At 51.4% G+C, this 18,406-nt stretch overlaps 2 protein-coding genes across 6 annotated transcripts in view; one reads left to right on the forward strand and one right to left on the reverse strand.

Moving 5' to 3' along the window:
* Positions 1-3,829, reverse strand: part of LOC129708715 (ubiquitin carboxyl-terminal hydrolase 2-like) — a 29,466-nt gene extending 25,637 nt beyond the window's left edge. Inside the window, exons 1-3 of one of the 4 annotated variants that reach the window (XM_055654658.1) lie at positions 3,596-3,829; positions 1,212-1,257; positions 32-97 (exon numbers count right to left, since the gene is read on the reverse strand). The gene's annotated coding sequence lies outside the window, so the exon portion shown is untranslated. Of the gene's footprint in view, positions 1-31; positions 1,460-3,595 lie in introns of those variants that run through there. The other 3 variants (XM_055654659.1, XM_055654660.1, XM_055654657.1) reach the window with 3 other exon arrangements.
* b4galt3 (UDP-Gal:betaGlcNAc beta 1,4- galactosyltransferase, polypeptide 3) lies at positions 3,793-17,776 on the forward strand. 2 transcript variants are annotated; one of them, XM_055654662.1, is made up of 7 exons: positions 3,911-4,290; positions 7,562-7,870; positions 9,977-10,212; positions 10,987-11,177; positions 13,172-13,294; positions 15,807-15,911; positions 17,112-17,776. In XM_055654662.1, the coding sequence occupies exons 2-7, from the start codon at positions 7,582-7,584 to the stop codon at positions 17,311-17,313; spliced, it is 1,146 nt and encodes a 381-aa protein (XP_055510637.1). In that variant the 5' UTR covers positions 3,911-4,290; positions 7,562-7,581; the 3' UTR covers positions 17,314-17,776. The 2 variants fall into 2 exon arrangements, with proteins under 2 accessions (XP_055510638.1, XP_055510637.1); XM_055654663.1 differs by lacking the exon at positions 13,172-13,294 and having other exon boundaries at positions 3,793-4,290.
* The last annotated feature ends 630 nt before the right edge of the window (positions 17,777-18,406 follow it).

The raw sequence follows: 18,406 nt of genomic DNA on the forward strand, positions 1-18,406 counted from the left end.
AGTCAAATTCAAATATAGTTAAATTACTTACAGTATCAATGATTGTTTAGAGGGTGATGAGTGAAATTCTTTTCTTTCCCATCAAAATGCTGATCAACTGCAGGAAAAAGGTAATGTTACGGATATGAAACGACTGCGTGTATTTGTTGGGGGGATGCGAGGTTTTTCACTTTAGTGGAGACGCAAGGCGTTGTGTAAACGGAGAGAGGATGCAGAACGCTGAGTGTGGAGAGATGTGGGATCCCCCCAGTACCCGCAACTCAGCAGATCAGCACGGGGTCACCCCCAGGGCAAGGGGGTGCGATGGCCTTTAATACAGAGGGAGGGGTTAAGAATGCAGGCGTGTCAGTACATGGGACCTCACCTGGAGTAGTCCCGTCAACCCCAGAATCCTACGGGCTAATGCAGTCACTGGAGAATAAGGTAGAAGCCCTTTGGGGCGGCACGGTGGCGCAGCGGTAGAGTTGCAACCTTGCACCGCCAGAGACCCGGGTACAATCCTGACTATGGATGCTGTCACTACGGAGTTTGTACTTTCTCCTTGTGACCTGCGTGGGTTTTCTCCGAGAGCTCCGGTTTCCTCCCAAAGACCTAGAGGTTTGTAGGCTGATTGGCAATAAAATTGTAAAATGTCCCTAGTGTGTGCAGGATAGTGCTAGTGTACTGGTTGGTGTGCACTCGGTGACCGAAGGGTCTGTTTCCGCGCTGTATCTCTAAACTAAACCAAACCTAGAAGCAAGCCTGCTGTATCAGAGGGACATAAGGAACTGATAGAGACTCATAGAGACATGGCTCACGTCCAACACTCCTGATACGGCGCTCCAACCCGCATGGAGTGAAGGTTGGCATCTGCTTCACAATACACTCATTGTGATGCTCAGATGACAGTCTTGTTCCATTCCTGTTCCCCTGACCTGGAACATCTGAAGGCAAGTGCGGACCAAGCGACTGAAGGAGTTTGCCGCATCTACTGAATGCAGTCTACATCCTGCCTCAGGCAGACGTCAAGCCCACACTTGGGGAACAGAGTGCTGCGATCAACAAGCACAAAACTGTGTGGACCGACGCCTTCCTCATCATCGCTGGGGACTTCCAACCAAGCTGAATGGAAGATGTCTCTGCCTAACTAACATCAACGCAACACTAGAGGACCCAACACACACAACCGATGCTAAACCATCACCAGGAACGCCGACCACTCCATTCCTCACCTGCATTTGGAACATCGCACCACCCGGCTGTGCTTTTTCTTCCCGCCTAAAGACAGGGAATGAAGAGCAAGAGGACCTTAAAGAGCTGGACAAAGGAGACAGAGGAACGCTTTTAGGACTGCTTCAAGTCAGTGGATTGGGTCATGTTCAAGGATTCATCAGTGGACCTGAATATGCTACACTTGTCACTGACTTCATAAAGCAAAGTGTGGACAAGTTTGTACCTACAGAAGCCCTGGATGAAGCAGGAAACTCATAATGTGTTGAGGCATAGATCTGCGGCGTTTAAAACAGGTGATCCAGTATCATACAAGAGGTTTAGGTGTGACTTCCTGAAGACCACCAAGTGCGGCAATTCCAAGCTAAGTTGCAGTCACAGGTGGATGCTCGACAGCTAAGGCAGGGCTTGCATGCCATTAGCATCTCTGAGGAAGGATGTGCTGGCGTTAGAGAGGGTCCAGTGGAGGTTTACAAGAATGATACCGGGGTTGATTGGGTTAACATAGGATGAGTTTGAGGTCACTGGGCCTGTACTTGCTGGTTTAGATGGGGGACCTCATTGAAACTTACTGAATAGTGAAAGGCCTGGATAGAGAGGATGTGGAGAGGATGTTTCAACCAGTGGGAGAGTGTAGGACCAGAGGTCACAGCCTCAGAATAAAAAGATGTACCTTTAGAAAGGAGATGAGGAGGAATTTCTTTGTTCAGTGGGCGGTGAATCTGTGGAATTCATTGCCACAGGCGGCTGTGGAGGCCAAGACATTGGGTATTTTTACCACAGAGATCGACAGATTCTTGAATGGTAAGGGTGTCAATGGTATGGGAAGAAGGCAGGAGAATGGGGTTGAGAGGGAAAGATAGATCAGCCTTGACTGAATGGCTGAGTAGACTCGATGGGTCGAATGGCCTAATTCTGCTCGTGACATGAACTTATCACCTCCTCCAAGGCGAAACCGAGTAGCATAAGTGGCAACAGCACATCATTTCCATCTGCGCTCAATGGCTTCCATGCACGCTTTGAAAGGGAGAACACTGACACACTTACAGTTGCTTCTCCAGCCCTGACTGCCCTGTGGTCAAAGCATCTTTCGAGAGAGTCTATCCAGAAGAAGTGTGCAGCCAGGGGGAGTACCTGGCCGAGTGCTGACAGCCTATGTGCACCAAACGGTTGGAGTATTCAAGCTCACCTTCAACCTAGCGCTTCTGCACTCTGAGCTTCCACCCACTTCAAGGGCAACTACATATGGTGCCCAACAAGAGCTCAGTGACCTGCCTCAATGCTACCTGGCGAGTAGCACTTACATCCACTGTGATCAGGTGCTTTGAGAGGTTGATTATGGCACGTCAACTTCAGCTTCAAAAATGAACTAGATCCTCTTCAATGTACTTATCGCCACGTTAACAACTTTCGCATTGAGTCTCCACTCTTCTCAGGACATACATCAGGCTGTTGTTCATCGACTATCGCTCGGCATCAAGCATCCCCTCTATCGTCACCAAGCTCCAAGACCTGGACCTCTGTACCACCCTTTGTAACTGGATCCTCTGCTTTCTCATCAGCAGATCTCAATGTGGAACAGTAATAACATCTCCTCCCCACTGACCATCAACACAGGTGCCCCTCAAGCTGCGTGCTTAGCCCTCTGCGCTACTTTCTTGACTCCCATGTTGGTGTGGCTAAACAGAGCTCCAATGCCATCTGTTGATGAGCTTGTGATATTAATTTAAAATCTGAGGAATAGGTCCGTGTCACTGAAGCTTTTATTTTATGCAGAGAAGTTATGATGTGAAGAAGGAAAGAACTGCAGATGCTGGTTTAAAACCAAGGTAGACACAAAATGCTGGATTAACTCAGCGGGACAGGCAGCATCTCCGGAGGGAAGGAATGGGTGACGTTTCAGTTATGATGTGATGATGTCTAAAGGGAGAAACGGGATCAATGGGGATAGAACATATTCCGGGAACAAATCCAGAAATGGGTCCAGAGGTTTTCTATGCTGTGGCAAAGGGATGATTGACAGACTATGTGGGTTTACTGATTGCCATAATTTTGCTTACTGTTTGGTCATTGGCTGATTCATGGGTTTATCGCATGTTTATTGACCAGCTTGGGTTTATTCATTAATTATTGGTCGGCATTGGGTTTATTGATTGGTTACTGGCTGAATGTTTACTTTCATTGGGTTTACTCACTGAACGTTAACCGACTGTGGGTTTTGTCATTGGCTGTTGTAGTGAGCCCCTCTGACCTCGCGGTAACCCCTCCCCGGGATTCAGTCCCAACTGACCGTCCTGTCCACCTGCTCCAGCCTCTCCACTCATGATCCAACTGGGAGCCATCCCGCCCCTCGCGCTCACCCCCCCAACTACAGCAAACCATTTACCTCCGCGAGAAACCCATTGCCACCGCCGCCGCCGCCATCTTAGATTTTCCCCACCGGCGTTGGCGTCAGCGACGCAGCACGCGCGGGGTGACGTCACCGCGCCTATTGTTTGGGAGACGCTGTCGACGAGGAGGAGGCGACGGTAGGCGTTAACTCGAGCGAGCGCTTGATCGCCGTCTTAAAACGAAAGGCGCACATTCAACACGTCGAATTAGGTTGCAGTTTCCATTTGCCGTTACAAATACTAATGAAGGGATCAACAATCGTATTATTATTCCCCATTGATTGGTGCAAAGTTGGAGTCGGCGGAGTTAGAGTGGCCAGGCGGTGATGTCACTGGGAGTGGGTGGGGTCAGGCTGAGTGACAGTTCAGACCGCTGAGGGCGTGGTCAGTGACGTCAGGAAGGCGGAGTCAGAGTGATGGGCGGTGTGTGGCAGCATGAGGCTGGTTCAGAGCAAAGATCCTATAGCTATAGGATCTTTGGTTCGGAGTGATCGTCGGCACGTGATATCCAGCGGGCAGGGCCAGTGACGGGGCGGGACCAGGCTGACGCACGCTCAAGCCAGACGTCGGTGGAGGTCGCGCCAGTGACGGTCACGTGGGGACGCTCCAACGTAGCGTGCCCACCCGGGCCTGTGCGCCGTCGCTGTCGTCGAGGACCGGCGCCGGGCCGCGGGCCTTCGAGCGGCGCCGGGTGAGTATCGGGCTCGAGCCTTCGCGACGTTACCGCGAGGACCCGCCTGGTCACCAGGAACCCGCGCTGCAGGCCGTTAAGGTCAACTCTTTCCTCACTCTCGCTAACCCCGCCTCTCCCTGACATCACATCAAGCGGCCAGTCAACAGCCCCGCCCCTTTGCACGCAGCTGTCAATCAACCATGCCCCGCCCCCTCTGACCGCAGACACTTGTGCGTTCACACTATCGATAGAAACATAGAAAATAGGTGCAGGAGTAGGCCATTCGGCCCTTCGAGCCTGCTCCGCCATTCAATATGATCATGGCTGATCATCCAACTCCGTATCCCATCCCTGCCTTCTCTCCATACCCCCTGATCAGTTTAGCCACAAGGGCCACATCTAACTCCCTCTTAAATATAGCCAATGAACTGGTAGTTACCTTCTGTGGCAGAGAATTCCACAGATTCACCACTCTCTGTGTGAAAAATGTTTTTCCTCATCTCGGTCCTAAAAGACTTCCCCCTTATCCTTAAACTGTGACCCCTTGTTCTGGACAATCTTCTTGCATCTAGCCTGTCCAACCCCCTTAAGAATTTTGTAAGTTTCCATAAGATCCCCCCTCAATCTTCTAAATTCCAGCGAGTACAAGCTGAGTCTATCCAGTCTTATAAGATCACCCTCTGCTTCCTGTACTCCAAGAAATAACATTCTAACCTGCCCAATCTCTCCCTAAGGCTCAGGCACTTGAATCCTGGCAACATCCTTATAAATCTTCTCTACACTCTTTCCAGTTTAATGACATTCTTTTGGAGTGACCAATACGCCAATTGCAGCGTCACTAACGGCTTGTACTTCTGTAACATAACCTCCCAATATCTACAGCTTTGCCCTCGTCAACCTTTTTGGTCATATCATCAAAAAGCTCGACCACACTGACTATCCCTAGACCAGTCTGAAGAAGGGTCTCGACCCGAAACATCACCTATTCGTTCTCTCCAAAGATGCTGCCAGTCCCGCTGAGTTACTCCAGCTTTTTTTGTCTATCTTCTGACTATTCCTAATCAGCCGTGTCCATCTAAAAATGCATATATATCTTATCCCTCAGAATACTCTCCAACCACAGATGTTTGGCGTACAGTCCTTTAATTCCCAGCTTTTCCCTTCTGCCCTTCTTAAATAGAGGCACAATATTAGAGGCTACTCTCCTGTATTCTGGCACCTCACCAATATTTAATCGTAAATCTCATCCAGGGCACCTGCAATTTCCTCTCAAGCTTCCCACAATGACCTCCGATATATATGATCAAGCCCTGGAAATTTGTCCACCTTTAAACACGTCAGGACCTTCAGCTCCATGTGTCAGGCCCAGGACCAGACCTGGGATGGGAGCCCAGGTGGGTCAGAGTGCAAAAAGACTGCATGTTCCATGCTCCTGAAACTCCTTCCCGTCACCTTATGTGTTTCCATTGAGATCTCCCTTTTTGGACTGCACCGCAGCTTTCACCCCTTCTCCCCCTGGATGGGGCAAGAACAGACTCTCCCAGGTCCTCATCTTCCATCCACCAGCCTCCGCATTCAACGGATCGTTCTTCACAATTTCCGTTCTAACGAAATTCCACCTCCAGACACATCTTTCCCTCCTCTTCCATCCTTACCCAGGGACTTCTGAGATGCCCTGTTCCCCACCTCCATCTCCACCCACCACTACCTGCGGTTCTTCCCCGTCAACCACAGGAGGTGCAACACCTGACCTTTTTCCTCTTCTGCCCAGGGACCACAGTCCTGTAGGTGAAGCAGTGAGTCACTTGCACATCTTCCAATCCAGAGGGCTGTGTTGGCTATCCCAACTGGGGGTCTCCTCTACACCCGGGGACACTGGACACAGGTTAGGGGTGACTGCTCTGCAGACCGACTGTGCTCAGTCCACAGGGGAGACCCTGAGCTTCCAGTTGCTGACATGTTGATTCCCCACCTCACTCCCACTCTGTCTGTGATCTGTTACAACCAGGCCCAAGGTCCCCCAAGATGGACACAAAATGCTTGAGTAACTCAGCAGGTCAGGCAGCATCTTTGGAGAAAAGGAATAGGTGACATTTCGAGTCAAGGCCTTTCTTCAGACGCCAGCCCCACCTCATCTTCAGTTGGGACAGATTGTATCCAGCAGGACTCTGGCACGATTCCTGTAACTGTAGATAACGTTCTGTCTTCCTGACTAAACTGGATTCGCTTCCAGCTGCCAGCCTTTTCCTTTCCCTCTCTGTCGTGCTGGGTTTGCGCTGGGAGCCAGAGCCACAGTAGCTCCCATTACAGAGTGCGGTTCCCATTATAGAGCGCAGCTCCCATTACACAGTGTAGCTCCCATTACAGAGTGCAGCTCCCATTACAGAGCGCAGCTCCCATTACAGAGCGCAGCTCCCTTTACAGAGTACAGCTCCCATTACAGAGCACAGCTCCCATTACAGAATGCAGCTCCAATTACACAGTACAGCTCCCATTCCAGAGTGCAGCTCTTGGCCCGGTTGGGAGACTGCCTAGCTAGCCCTTGTCCCACCGTACCAGGTGTTGGGGAGGCTCAAATTTGTAGAGTAGTTCCGGCTGAGGTAGACTCCGCTCAGCCGGAAGTACTTGTTGGCACCATGCCCAGGAATCCTTCTCGGGAGCCGGTCCCACACAACCTGAGCCGCCTTTCCTCGACATCCTTCATCTCCCTCTGAGATGCTGGAACGACTCACCCCAGTTACAGTTCTGACATTAACGACACTCCCTGGTTACAAGGTTCTGGGGTTAACAACTCTCCCTGTTACAGTCTTGGGGTTAACAACCCTCCCCATTACAGTCCAGAGGTTAACGACTCTCCTCGTTACAGTCCTGAGGTTTACAATTCTCCCCATTACAGTCGTAGGGTTAATGACTTCCCATTGCAGGGTTCTACTAACGACTGCCCCTGTTACAGTCCTGAGATTAATAACTTTCTCCGTTACAGTCCTTGGGTTAACAACTCTGCCTGTGACAGTCCTGAGGTTAATAAATCTCCCCATTACATTTCTTGGATTAGCAACTCTCCCTGTTACAGTCCTGAGGTTAACAAATCTCCCCATTACAATCCTGAGGTTAACAACTCTCCTCATTATAGTCCTTGGGTTAACAACTCTGCCCATTACAGTCCTGAGATTAACAACTCTCCTTGTTACAGTCCTGGGATTAAGGACTCTCCCTGTTACAGAACTGGGGTTAACAACAGCCCGTTGCAGTCCTGAGGTTAATGACTCTCCTTCCCCCCTCATTCCAGTGTCCGGAGGCTGATGGTTAATGCTCCCCACCCCCGGGACGATGCGGTGTCTCTCTCTGCCCTCTGGCTGGGGCTTTCCTCTGGACCGACAGTGCACCTTCGGCCTGCTCCTGGCCTCGCAGCTCCTCTTCCTGCTCTACTACACATTTGGAGGGATCCGTAGCATGGCCCTCCAGCTGTGGCACGGGCCGCAGCCCGCCTGGGACTACTCCAAGACGCAGGACGTCTACACCAACCTCAGCCTGATCCAGCTACTCGTCCCGGGCACCCATCACCTCGCCTACTGTCCCCAGAAACCCCCGTACCTTGGTAAGTAGCTGCAACCCAGCCAGAGTGGTGGGAGGTGGTTGAGGATTGGGGGGTGGAGGTGATGTAGGCAGGTGAATGGAAGACAGAGGGGGGCGGGAACGGGGAAGCTGCAGTCTGACAGGGTGCACTGGAAGGAGTGAGAACTGTGGCAGAGGAAGGAAGAGGAAGAAGAAAATGAGAGCAGCAGTAAGATTGCAGGCACCACCACTGCCTCTGTTTTATTTATATACAACACTTTGACCTCAGTATTCGCGTCCCCCCTTGCACCGCTCACAATTGGCCCTGACCTTACTCTCTTCTAGAACTTTCCTTCCCATTAATTCGAAAATCTTTTGTAACTATTCACTATTCCTGTATTCACTTCCCCTTCTTCTCCATCTATACTCACAATTTGTCAATCCCTCACCCCACTATTTAGTTTAAACCCACACGTGTAGCCCTAGCAAACCTGCCTGCCAGAATGTCGGTCCCCCTCCAGTTAAGGTGTAACCCGTCCCTTTTGTACAGGTCATCCCTACCCCAGAAAAGATCCCAGTGGTCTATAAATCTAAATCCTTGCTCCCTGCACCAGCCCCTCAGCCACACATTCAGATCCCCTATCCCCCTGTTCCCGTCCTCACTAGCACGAGGTACTGGAAGCAATCCAGAGATAACCACCCGAGAAGTCCTGCCTTTCAGTCTTCTTCCCAACTCTCTGAACTCATGTTGGAGAACCTCCTTCCTCTTCTTCCCAATGTTGTTTGTGTCTACGAGCACAACTACTGCTGGCTGTTCACCTTCTCTCTCGAGGATGTTCTGAATTCGGCTCGTGACATCCTGAACCCTGGCACCAGGGAAGCAACAGACCATCCTCGCGTCTCGTCTGCCGCCACAAAGTTTCCTGTCTGCTCCTCAGACAATGGAGTCACCCACCACTATGGTTCTGCCCAACGTTGGTCTCTCCGGTCGAGTCCCATCTCTAGGTTTCAATTCTAGGTTTCTTCAGTTTCAATTTATGTGTAGGAAGGAACTGCAGATGCTGGTTTAAACCGAAGATAGACTCAAAGTTCTGGAATAACTCAGCGGGACAGGCAACATCTCTGGATAGAAGGAATGGGTTACGTTTCGGGTCCTTCTTCGGACTCCTTTCTCTCCAGAGATGCTGCCTGTCCTGCTGAGTTACTACAGCATTTTGTGTCTATCTTCTGTTTCAGTTCAGGTTTGTTTATTGTCACGTGTATAAGGTACAATGAAAAGCTTTTGTTGCGTGCTAACCAGTCAGCGGAAAGACTATACATGATTACAATCAAGCAATTTACAGTGTACAGATACATGATAAGAGCAACGTTCAGTGTAAGGTAAAGCCAGCAAAGTCCGATCAAGGATAGTGTGAGGGTCACTAAAGTGGTAGATCATAGTTCTGGTTGTGGTAGGATGGTTCAGTTGCCTGATAACAGCTGGGAAGAAACTGACCCTGAATCTGGAGGTGTGCGTTTACACACCTGTACTTGTTGCCTGATGGGCGAGGGGAGAAGAGGGAGTGGCCAGGGTGAGACTCGTCCTTGATTGCGCTGCTGGCCTTGCCGAGGCAGCGTGAGGTATAAATGGAGTCAATGGCAGGTAGGTTGGTTTGTGCGATGGTCTGGGCTGCGTCCACAATTCGTTGCAATTTCTTAATGCTTGCTGAACCTATTTATTTTTCTGGGGAGAGTTGTCAGTGTCAGTGGTTATTGGGGAGAAGGCAGGGGAATGGGGTTGGGAGGGAGAGATAGATCAGCCATGATTAAATGGTGGTGTAGACTTGATGGGCCGAATGGCCTAAGTCTACTCCTACTTGTGGGAGAGTCTAGGACTAGAGGTCTAGCCTCAGAATTAAAGGACGTTCCATTAGGAAGGAGATGAGATAGAATTTCTGTAGTCAGAGGGTGGTGAATCTGTGGAATTCTTTGCCACAGATGGCGGTGGAGGCCACGTAAGCGGATAAGGCAGAGATTTACGTAGTCTCTGAAATTTATGTTAAGATTAGAGTCGGGACTTTTTTACCGACTCCAGCAGCACCAAAATTGCTCCGACTCCACGACTCTGACTCCAGGGCCCTGGTACAAACATCAGTCTCCCTCTCTCTAGTGGGCCCTCTGGCCATTGCCTTTAACCGGACCCCCTCGCTGGACGAGATCCGGGATCGGAATCGCCTTGTGATGCCCGGGGGATTCTACATGCCGCCGAATTGCCAGGCCCGCCACCGGACGGCAGTGATTGTGCCACACCGAAACCGGGAGCCTCACCTCCGGCACTTCCTCTACTACATCCACCCATTCCTGCAGCGGCAGCAGCTGCAGTACGGGCTGTACATCATCCATCAGGTGAAGAGCCCTGGGACCACCCTCCTCTCACAGCACTGCCCTGACACACACCCCACAACACCCCCTCCCGATTGTACCACCCAGACATCCCCCTCCTCCCATCAACTGCACTACCCAGACACCCTTATCCCACAGCACCGATCTGATAGTCAGCCCCCCCACCCCCCACTGCCCTTGCACCACCCCCTCATCCCATCGACTGCACCGTCCTGACACCCCCCCCCCCCCCCCCAACGGCACTGCATTGACACCCTCCCCACAACACCCACCCTGTCAGCACCGCTCCCATACGCTCAACCCCATCCCTAGTGCCCCTCTCAACACCCCTCCCCTACTCATCCCTATACCCCTTACCTACCCCGTCTCCCTACCTCATCCTTACACCCCCCACCCTACCTCATCCTTACACCCCCTCCCTACCCCATCCCAACACCCCTCCCTATCCCATCCCTACACCCCCTCCCTACCCCATGCCACCTCTGTCTATGGTCCCACCACTCTTCCTCCTAACCCTGCACCCTCTAACCTTACTTGCCAACAACACCTTCCACCCCCCTCACACTCACCTCCCACCCTCTCAACACCTACCAGCCCGCCCACCCCCTCCTACATCTCAACTCTAACTCCTTCCCCTCTCCACTAACACCTCCATTCCCATCCCTCCCAGCTCCACCCTCCCCTTACCTCTCCCAGCCCTATAGCCACCGTCCACTCCAAAGTCCTTGTCTCCTTCCTGAAGCCACATCCAACATCTGACCCCCTCCCTTTGGCCAGGCTGGGAACGAGACCTTCAACCGAGCCAAGCTGCTGAACGTGGGAGTGAAGGAGGCGATGAAGGATGAGGACTGGGACTGCCTCTACCTTCACGATGTGGACCTCATCCCAGAGAATGACCACAACATCTACACCTGCGACCGCTCTCACCCCAAGCACGTCTCCATCGCCATGAACAAGTTCGGCTACCAGTGAGTAACACACACGGATAATGGACGATTCCACACATCGAGGCTGACACACACTGACACCAGGACTCATGCCCACTGTAATCCTCACACTCACATGCTCACAGTGCCCTCCATAATGTTTGGGACAAAGACCCAACATTTATTTATTTGCCTCTGTACTCCACAATTTGAGATTTGTAATTTTAAAAAAATCACATGTGGTTGAAGTGCTCATTGTCAGATTTTATTAAAGGGTATTTTTATACATTTTGGTTTCACCATGTAGAAATTACAGCTGTGTTTATTCTGAGACTTTGCCCCTCTCAATTTAAAGCTAAGCCCTGGAAAAGAGAGGGCATACTGGGAAAGGTAATGGCTGTCTTCCGTGACTCTGCCTCTCATAATTTAATATACTTTGTTTAACTCTTCCGTCAACCTACCTTTCCAGAGAAAACAATCTAAGTCTGTCAAACCTCTCTCTGTAACTAATATTCATAATCTAAGTAACATTCAGGTAAATCACTTCTGTATGCTCTCCAAAGCCGCCACACCCTCCCTGTAATGAGACAACTAAAACTGCAGGCAAAAATCCAAAGTCTTATGGAGCCGCATCATGATTTCCTGACTCGTATACTCTGCCTCGACCACTAATGGCAAGCACACCACAAGCCTTCTTTACTACTCTTATCTGCTTGTTTTGCCACTTTCAGGGAGCTATGGATCTAGAGCCCCAGATCTCTCTGCACAATCTTCTTAAGGGTCTTGCCATCAACCATATACCTTCCACCTTACATTTGACCTCCCAAAGTACAACACTTCGGATTAAGTCTGCCATCTTTCCACCCATTTCTGTAGGTGATCCATATATCACTGTATACTTTAACAGCTTTCCTCACAGTCTCAACTCCACCAACTTTGGTGTCATCAGCAAACTTGCAAACCAACCCATTTACATTTACATACAGCACAAACAATAGAGATTCCAACAAAGATCCCAATTGAACTCTTCTTCTTTTGTATGGCGTGCACAGCCTAAAGTAGGACAACTTGTTCTTTTTGATCTTTCATTTGTGCACGTCGAGTTGATTGCATTAATCGAAACAAGGCGGACCACGTGAAGGTTGCAATCTTCCACCCCATTGAACTCCATTAGTCACAACATACAGGTGCTGGCTGTATGGAGTTTGTACGTTCTCCCTGTGACTGCATTTGTTTTCTCTGGGTGCTTGGGTTTCCGCCCATATTTCAGACGCGCAGGGTTGTAGGTTAATTGGCTTTGGTAAATTGCCCCGATAAAACTAATGCATGAGTGATCATCGTCAGCGCAAACTCGGTGGAACGAAGGACATGTTTCCACACCGTGCTCTTTCACCGCAACCCTCCAACTTCCATGTAATCCAGTTCTATGCTCTGGGAAAGAGAGGGCACTCTGGGGTAAAAGGTTCCGGCTGTCCACCCCATCACTGCCTCTCATAATTATATATACTCCAATTAGCTCTTCCCTCAACTAACCTTTCATTCCAAAGAAAACAATCCTAGTCTGTATCCGTATGACCAAGTCACTGTGAATCTGTGCATCTTAATCTTCTGGATCACCCTTACACCTACACACACTGACATCACTTCAAAAGCAGTGGTCCATCGCCTGTACTCTGAAATTACACTAAAGCAGTGTTTCATAGCACCAGGGTTTTCACACAAAATTCACCAAATAGAGGCATCATCTATCACACTCGGGCTCACAGACATTTGTTACAATTATCAGAGCATTCACTTACACCCAGTCTCTCACTCTCTCACACACGCGCGCGCACACACATACACACATCACTATTAACAGAGGGTTCCCTCACACCCAGCCTCACGCACACACTAACATGACCATTAAAGGAGGGTTCTGCCACTCCCAATGTTTCAGGTGCCACATTCTGATGGGGCCATTGTGCGTTGATGGTTCTTGGGGTAGTTTGGCGCTCTGTTTAGTTGCTGACCTGCCGTTGCTGGTGTGGTTTCAGACTACCGTACAGGACGTATTTTGGAGGCGTATCTGCCGTGACACCCGAGCAGTACCTGCGAATGAACGGATTCCCCAACGAATACTGGGGCTGGGGGGGTGAGGATGATGATATCGCTACCAGGTAATCCCCAACTGACCACTCACCCCGACCCTCCAAACATCCCAGCCTGGGACTCACTTGGACATCATCTGTTATTCTGTAAAGTCCTGGCCCCCTCCATTGCATCCCAGTCTGTGACCCAGAGATTTGTTATGCTGTAAACCCCTGACCGTCTCAGAGATCTGTTATTCTGTAAAAACCCCGCCCCCTCCATTACATTCCAGCCTGTGACGCACACAAATATCTGAATATAAACTGCAAAACCCTGGCTTAGATCCCAGCCTGTAACTCACCCTCAGAGATCTGTCATTCCATATATAAACCCCAAATCCACTCAATCAGTTCCAGGCTGTAACTGGTTCCTGGAGATCTGTAATTCTTTATAAAAACTCCCAACCCCTAGATTAATATCCTAGCCTGTAACTTGCCCCCCTGGGATCTGTTATTCCCTATATAAACCCCCAAACCTAATGATTAGATCCCAACATGTAACCCACACCCAAATATCTGCTTGCGTGTGTTATTCCACATGGGAGATTGTGAGGGCATGCGAGAAAGTGAGTTTGTGTGAGAGAGAAAGAGAGAGTGATCAAGAGGGAATGTTAAAATAAGGAGAGAGGGAGAGTGAGTCACTGAACACTCTGATTTTCCTTGTCAATTGTACCTGTTGTTTTCTGTCTTGCCTGATGTATCTCTCATTTTACATTCTCTCTCCCAATCCCACACTTTTTTCCCCATTTCCCAGTCACGTTTCTGTTCCAGGAACTCCGACATTTCAAGGTGAGTGCAACACTGTCCTTCAGTAACCTCTCCCTCCAGCATCCTGTGTCACTGACTGTATCCCAGCCAATGTCAATCCAGCTTCCCCAGTAAGCCCTCTTCCCCCAGTACCCTGTGTCACAGACTGTTTCCCTTGACTTGCTCCATCTACAATGATGTGAAGTCAACCCCCTCATGCTGTCCCTCAGTAACCCCTCTTCCCAGGCCCTGTGTCACTGAATGTATATCCATCAATGTTAATCAGGCTCTCTCACACTGGCCCTCGATAACCATTTCCTCTTGTGCCCTGTGTCACTGAATGTAACCCTACTGATATTAATCCAGATCCTTCACATAATCTCGCAGTAACCCATCTAACTCAGTGCCCTGTGTCACTGACTGTATCTCCATTGATAATAATCCAGCTTCCTCACCCTGTCCCTCAGTAATTCCACTGTCCTAACCCTGTTGATATTAACGTTTCCGTATGTATTACTATTTCTCCTTATCCCGGCAGCCTCTTTGACCCCATTATCACTCCTGGTATTTTCCCTATCAAACCTGCCCATACCAACATCCTACATTCTTTCCCATGCTCACTGAAGAATATTTCCTCCCTTTACTCCCTCTTTCACGTGTTGCTCCCTCACCCCTCTCTCTGCCCCCACCCCTCTCTCTGGCCCCACCCCTCTCTCTGGCCCCACCCCTCTCTCTGCCCCCACCCCTCTCTCTGCCCCCACCCCTCTCTCTGCCCCCACCCCTCTCTCTGCTCCCACCCCTCTCTCTGCCCCCCCCCTCTCTCTCTGCCCCCCACCCATCTCTCTGCCTCCTCCCCTCTCTGCTCCCTCTCCTCCCCTCCCTATGCTCTCTCATTCCCCTTTCTCTCAGCCACTCCCGTCATTCGCCCAACCCTCGTTTGCCCCCCACTCACTCCCTGCTCCACTCGCACCCCCTAGCTCTTTCTCCCCCTCTCTCTTTCTCCCCCCCTGCTCGCTTGCTCCCCCCCCCTGCTCGCTCACCTCCTGCTCGCTCCCCCCGCTCACTCCCCCCCCCCCCCCCTCGCTCACCTCTCCTGCTCGCTCCCCCCCGCTCTCACTCCCGCCCTGCTCGCTGCCCCCCTCCCCTCTCGCACTCCCTTTAATTCCCTATCCCTCTCATTCCCCCTCCCTTCCTTCCCCCTCCCGCCCTCCTCCCCCTCCCTCCCCCTCCCTTCCCCCCTAGCCCTCTCCCCCTCCCTTCCTCCTCGTCCTCCCTCCCTTCCCCACGATCTGCACTCCCCCCACCCCCACCACACCCCTCTATCCTTCTGCTACACTCTTTCTGTGCCCTCTCTACCTCATCTCATTCCCTCTACCTCTCCCTCTTGTCTCCCAATCACCCCACTCCCTCTGTTCCCCACTATCTCTCTATATATCTCCGTGTCTGTCTCCTCCCCTTCCCTACTCTCTGTCCAATATGTATTTTCCTCTCTTTTTTTGCTTCCCATTGTCTTTCTTTGGGGACATCCAGTGTTTTTCTGTTTATGTTAATCCCCCCCCCCCCATTCTGTTGCAACCTCAGTCCATCCTTGTGTTATTTTCTTGGTCTCTCACTAAATTCCTCCCCTTCAGTCTTACATCTCATGAACTCTCCTCGTTCTCTCAACCTTAGCTCCCTCCCTCTGCCTAACTCAATAACTCTGCCATCTCTCTCTCTCGCACATATTTCTGCGCATCCTCTCTCTCTCCTCTTCCACCTGCCCTCTGTGTAGCTCACCCTCCGCTCTGCTCCGCAGGCTCCAGCTGGCTGGAATGACAATCTCGCGCCCCCCTCTCTCCGTGGGCCGCTACAAGATGATCAAACACAACTCGGACCGGGGAAATGAGCAGAACCCAAGGAGGTGTGTGGGCCCGGGGACAGGGCAGGATGGTGGTGGGGGGGGGGGGTTCCTGTGTGTTGGAGAGGGGGTGAACAGAGGAGGGGGTGGAGAGAGGCCGTCCTGTGTCTTTGATGAGGGGAGGGGAGAGGGTTGTTTGGGGGTATCTATCCCCTGTGTGTTGACTGGGGGGAGGAATGAAAGGAAAGGGAGGTACCTTCCTGTGGGTTGGTTGGGGGGGGGGGGATGGGTGGGGACTGGGGTGAGATACGTACCTGTGTGTTGGACGTGTGGAGGTGATGGGCAGAGGGGTGGGGCGGGTGGGGGCTTGCGCAGGGTGGAGGGGGGGGGGGGGAAGTGAAGTGGGGGGGGGGGGGGGCAAGGGGGGAAGAGTGCCACCGATGCGGTGGGTCCGCCCACCACTGCTCTATGGAGATATACAGCCGGTGCGAGCTTCATCCTGGAGGGGTTGGGGTCGGGTGGGTACAGCCCCTGCGGTGGGGGGTGTACAGCAGTTCAAGTATTCATGGACATTCTCTGTTTCCCTCCCACTCCCCCTCCACCACTCCCTCCCACTCTCCCTCTCCCCTTTGTTCCCTCACACCTTTCTTCCTTCATATCTCTCTTGATCCCGATATTTATATTTCACATCTATTTCTTACATTATTTCCCTCAAACCCTTTTCTCGCATTCTCTATCCATTCCATCCATCTATACCTACCTTCCTTCCTCTATCACTTTCATTTCCTTTCCTACCTGCTTGCTGTTTCTCGCTTTCCATTTATATGCATTTTCCACCCCTCCCCCTCTCTTGCCCCCTCTCCCTCTCTCTTGTTCCTTCTCCCCCCTTGCCCCTCCCCTTCTTGCTCCACCCTCGTCCCCTTTCCCCCCTCTCTTTCCCCCTCCCCTCTCTTGCCCCCTCCCCTTTCTTGCCCCCTCCCCTCTCTTGCTGCCTCTCCCACTCTTTCACCCTCTTGCCCCCTCTCGCTCCCCCTCTGTTGCCCCTCCCCGTCTCTTTCCTCTCTCACCCCTTCTTCCCCCTTTCTTTCCACTTCCCTCACACCCTCTTTCTCCCCCCCCTCTCCCTTACTCTCTCCCCCCCTTACTCCCATCCTTTCCCTCTCCCCTTTTTTGTTCTCCGTGCCTTTTTCCCTCCCTACCGTCCTTGTCCCCTCTTTCCCTTCCTCAATCTCTGATTCTCCCTTCACCCCACACTCCTGGCAGGTTTGACCTACTGCTCCGTACCCGCCGCTCCTGGACCCAGGATGGGATGAACTCTCTGGTCTACACTACTCTGGCTCACCAGCGCCACCCTCTGTTCACCAATGTGACTGTGGACATTGGCCCTGCTCCCCGCCGTCCAGGAACCCCTCTCCCCAAAACCCACAAAGGCTCCCTTGTGTCTCTGAGGGCAGCAGGGGTGTGACCAACACATGGTCTGACTGTGCTTCTACTCTAGAGGAGGGGCAGTGTGGCCGTGAGCTCACGGCCGGACGTCATGGGGACAGTTGGGCTGGACGATGATATCCGTGATGGGGAGGCAGGACAGTGAATTTACAGGCCCCTCACCTCCATCACTTCCCTCTACCTCACCAACTGTCCTCAACTCCCACCATCCCAGCCAGAGCTGAGATCAGGGGCTGAGAATCGCTGTCAACGTGGGGAGCTGCCTTCTGCCTCAAGTGACGGTTCCTGGTTACATTGTGGAGCAGGACATCACTATGCGAGTGTGTGTGGTGTCCCTGTCTGTGTATGTTTGTGTCCACCTTCTTTCCCTGTGTGTGGGGAATGCCTGTTTCTTAGCTTTGATAATGTGCTTTAAATCTCTGCGTCAATTTTCTAGTGGAAATCATTATATGGAGATAAATAGTTTAATTTTTGTACAATTACCTGGTCTCTGTGTTTCAAACACTGTGAAACTCCCTCTGCACTATCCCGTCACACATTGGCCAGGGATAGGGGGGAAACGGGCGAGGTCGCACAGGGAACTGGGTGAGGGGCTGTGGGTTATTCCGGCATGAACCCAAGCCCAGCTGTTCCTGAGCCCCCTCCCTCTCTTCCCCCTTCCCTCCCTCCTGTGGGCTCCATAATGTACCATAGATCTTTGGGGCAAGAATGCTCCCTATTCACAGAAGCATACTGTACCTTATTGGCAAACCAACAAAGTACAGTGTAAGGTAGACAAAAATGCTGGAGAAACTCAGCGGGTGAGGCAGCATCTATGGAGCGAAGGAAATAGGGAACGTTGCCTTGTACTCACTAGAATTTAGAAGATTGAGGGGGGATCTTATAGAAACTTACAAAATTCTTAAGGGGTTGGACAGGCTAGATGCAGGAAGATTGTTCCCGATGTTGGGGAAGTCCAGAACAAGAGGTTGCAGTTTAAGGATAAGGGGGAAGTTTGTACCCCAGTTAAATTTTGCGGTCATGTGGGTGAGGATCTATGCTCCAGTGACCTTTCGTGAAATCACCTTATAGGCAACGTTTCGGGTCGAAACCCTTCTTCAGAAGAAGGGTTT

This window comes from Leucoraja erinacea, chromosome 24 (genome assembly GCF_028641065.1).
Source record: "Leucoraja erinacea ecotype New England chromosome 24, Leri_hhj_1, whole genome shotgun sequence".
Taxonomy (NCBI): Eukaryota; Metazoa; Chordata; class Chondrichthyes; order Rajiformes; family Rajidae; genus Leucoraja; species Leucoraja erinaceus.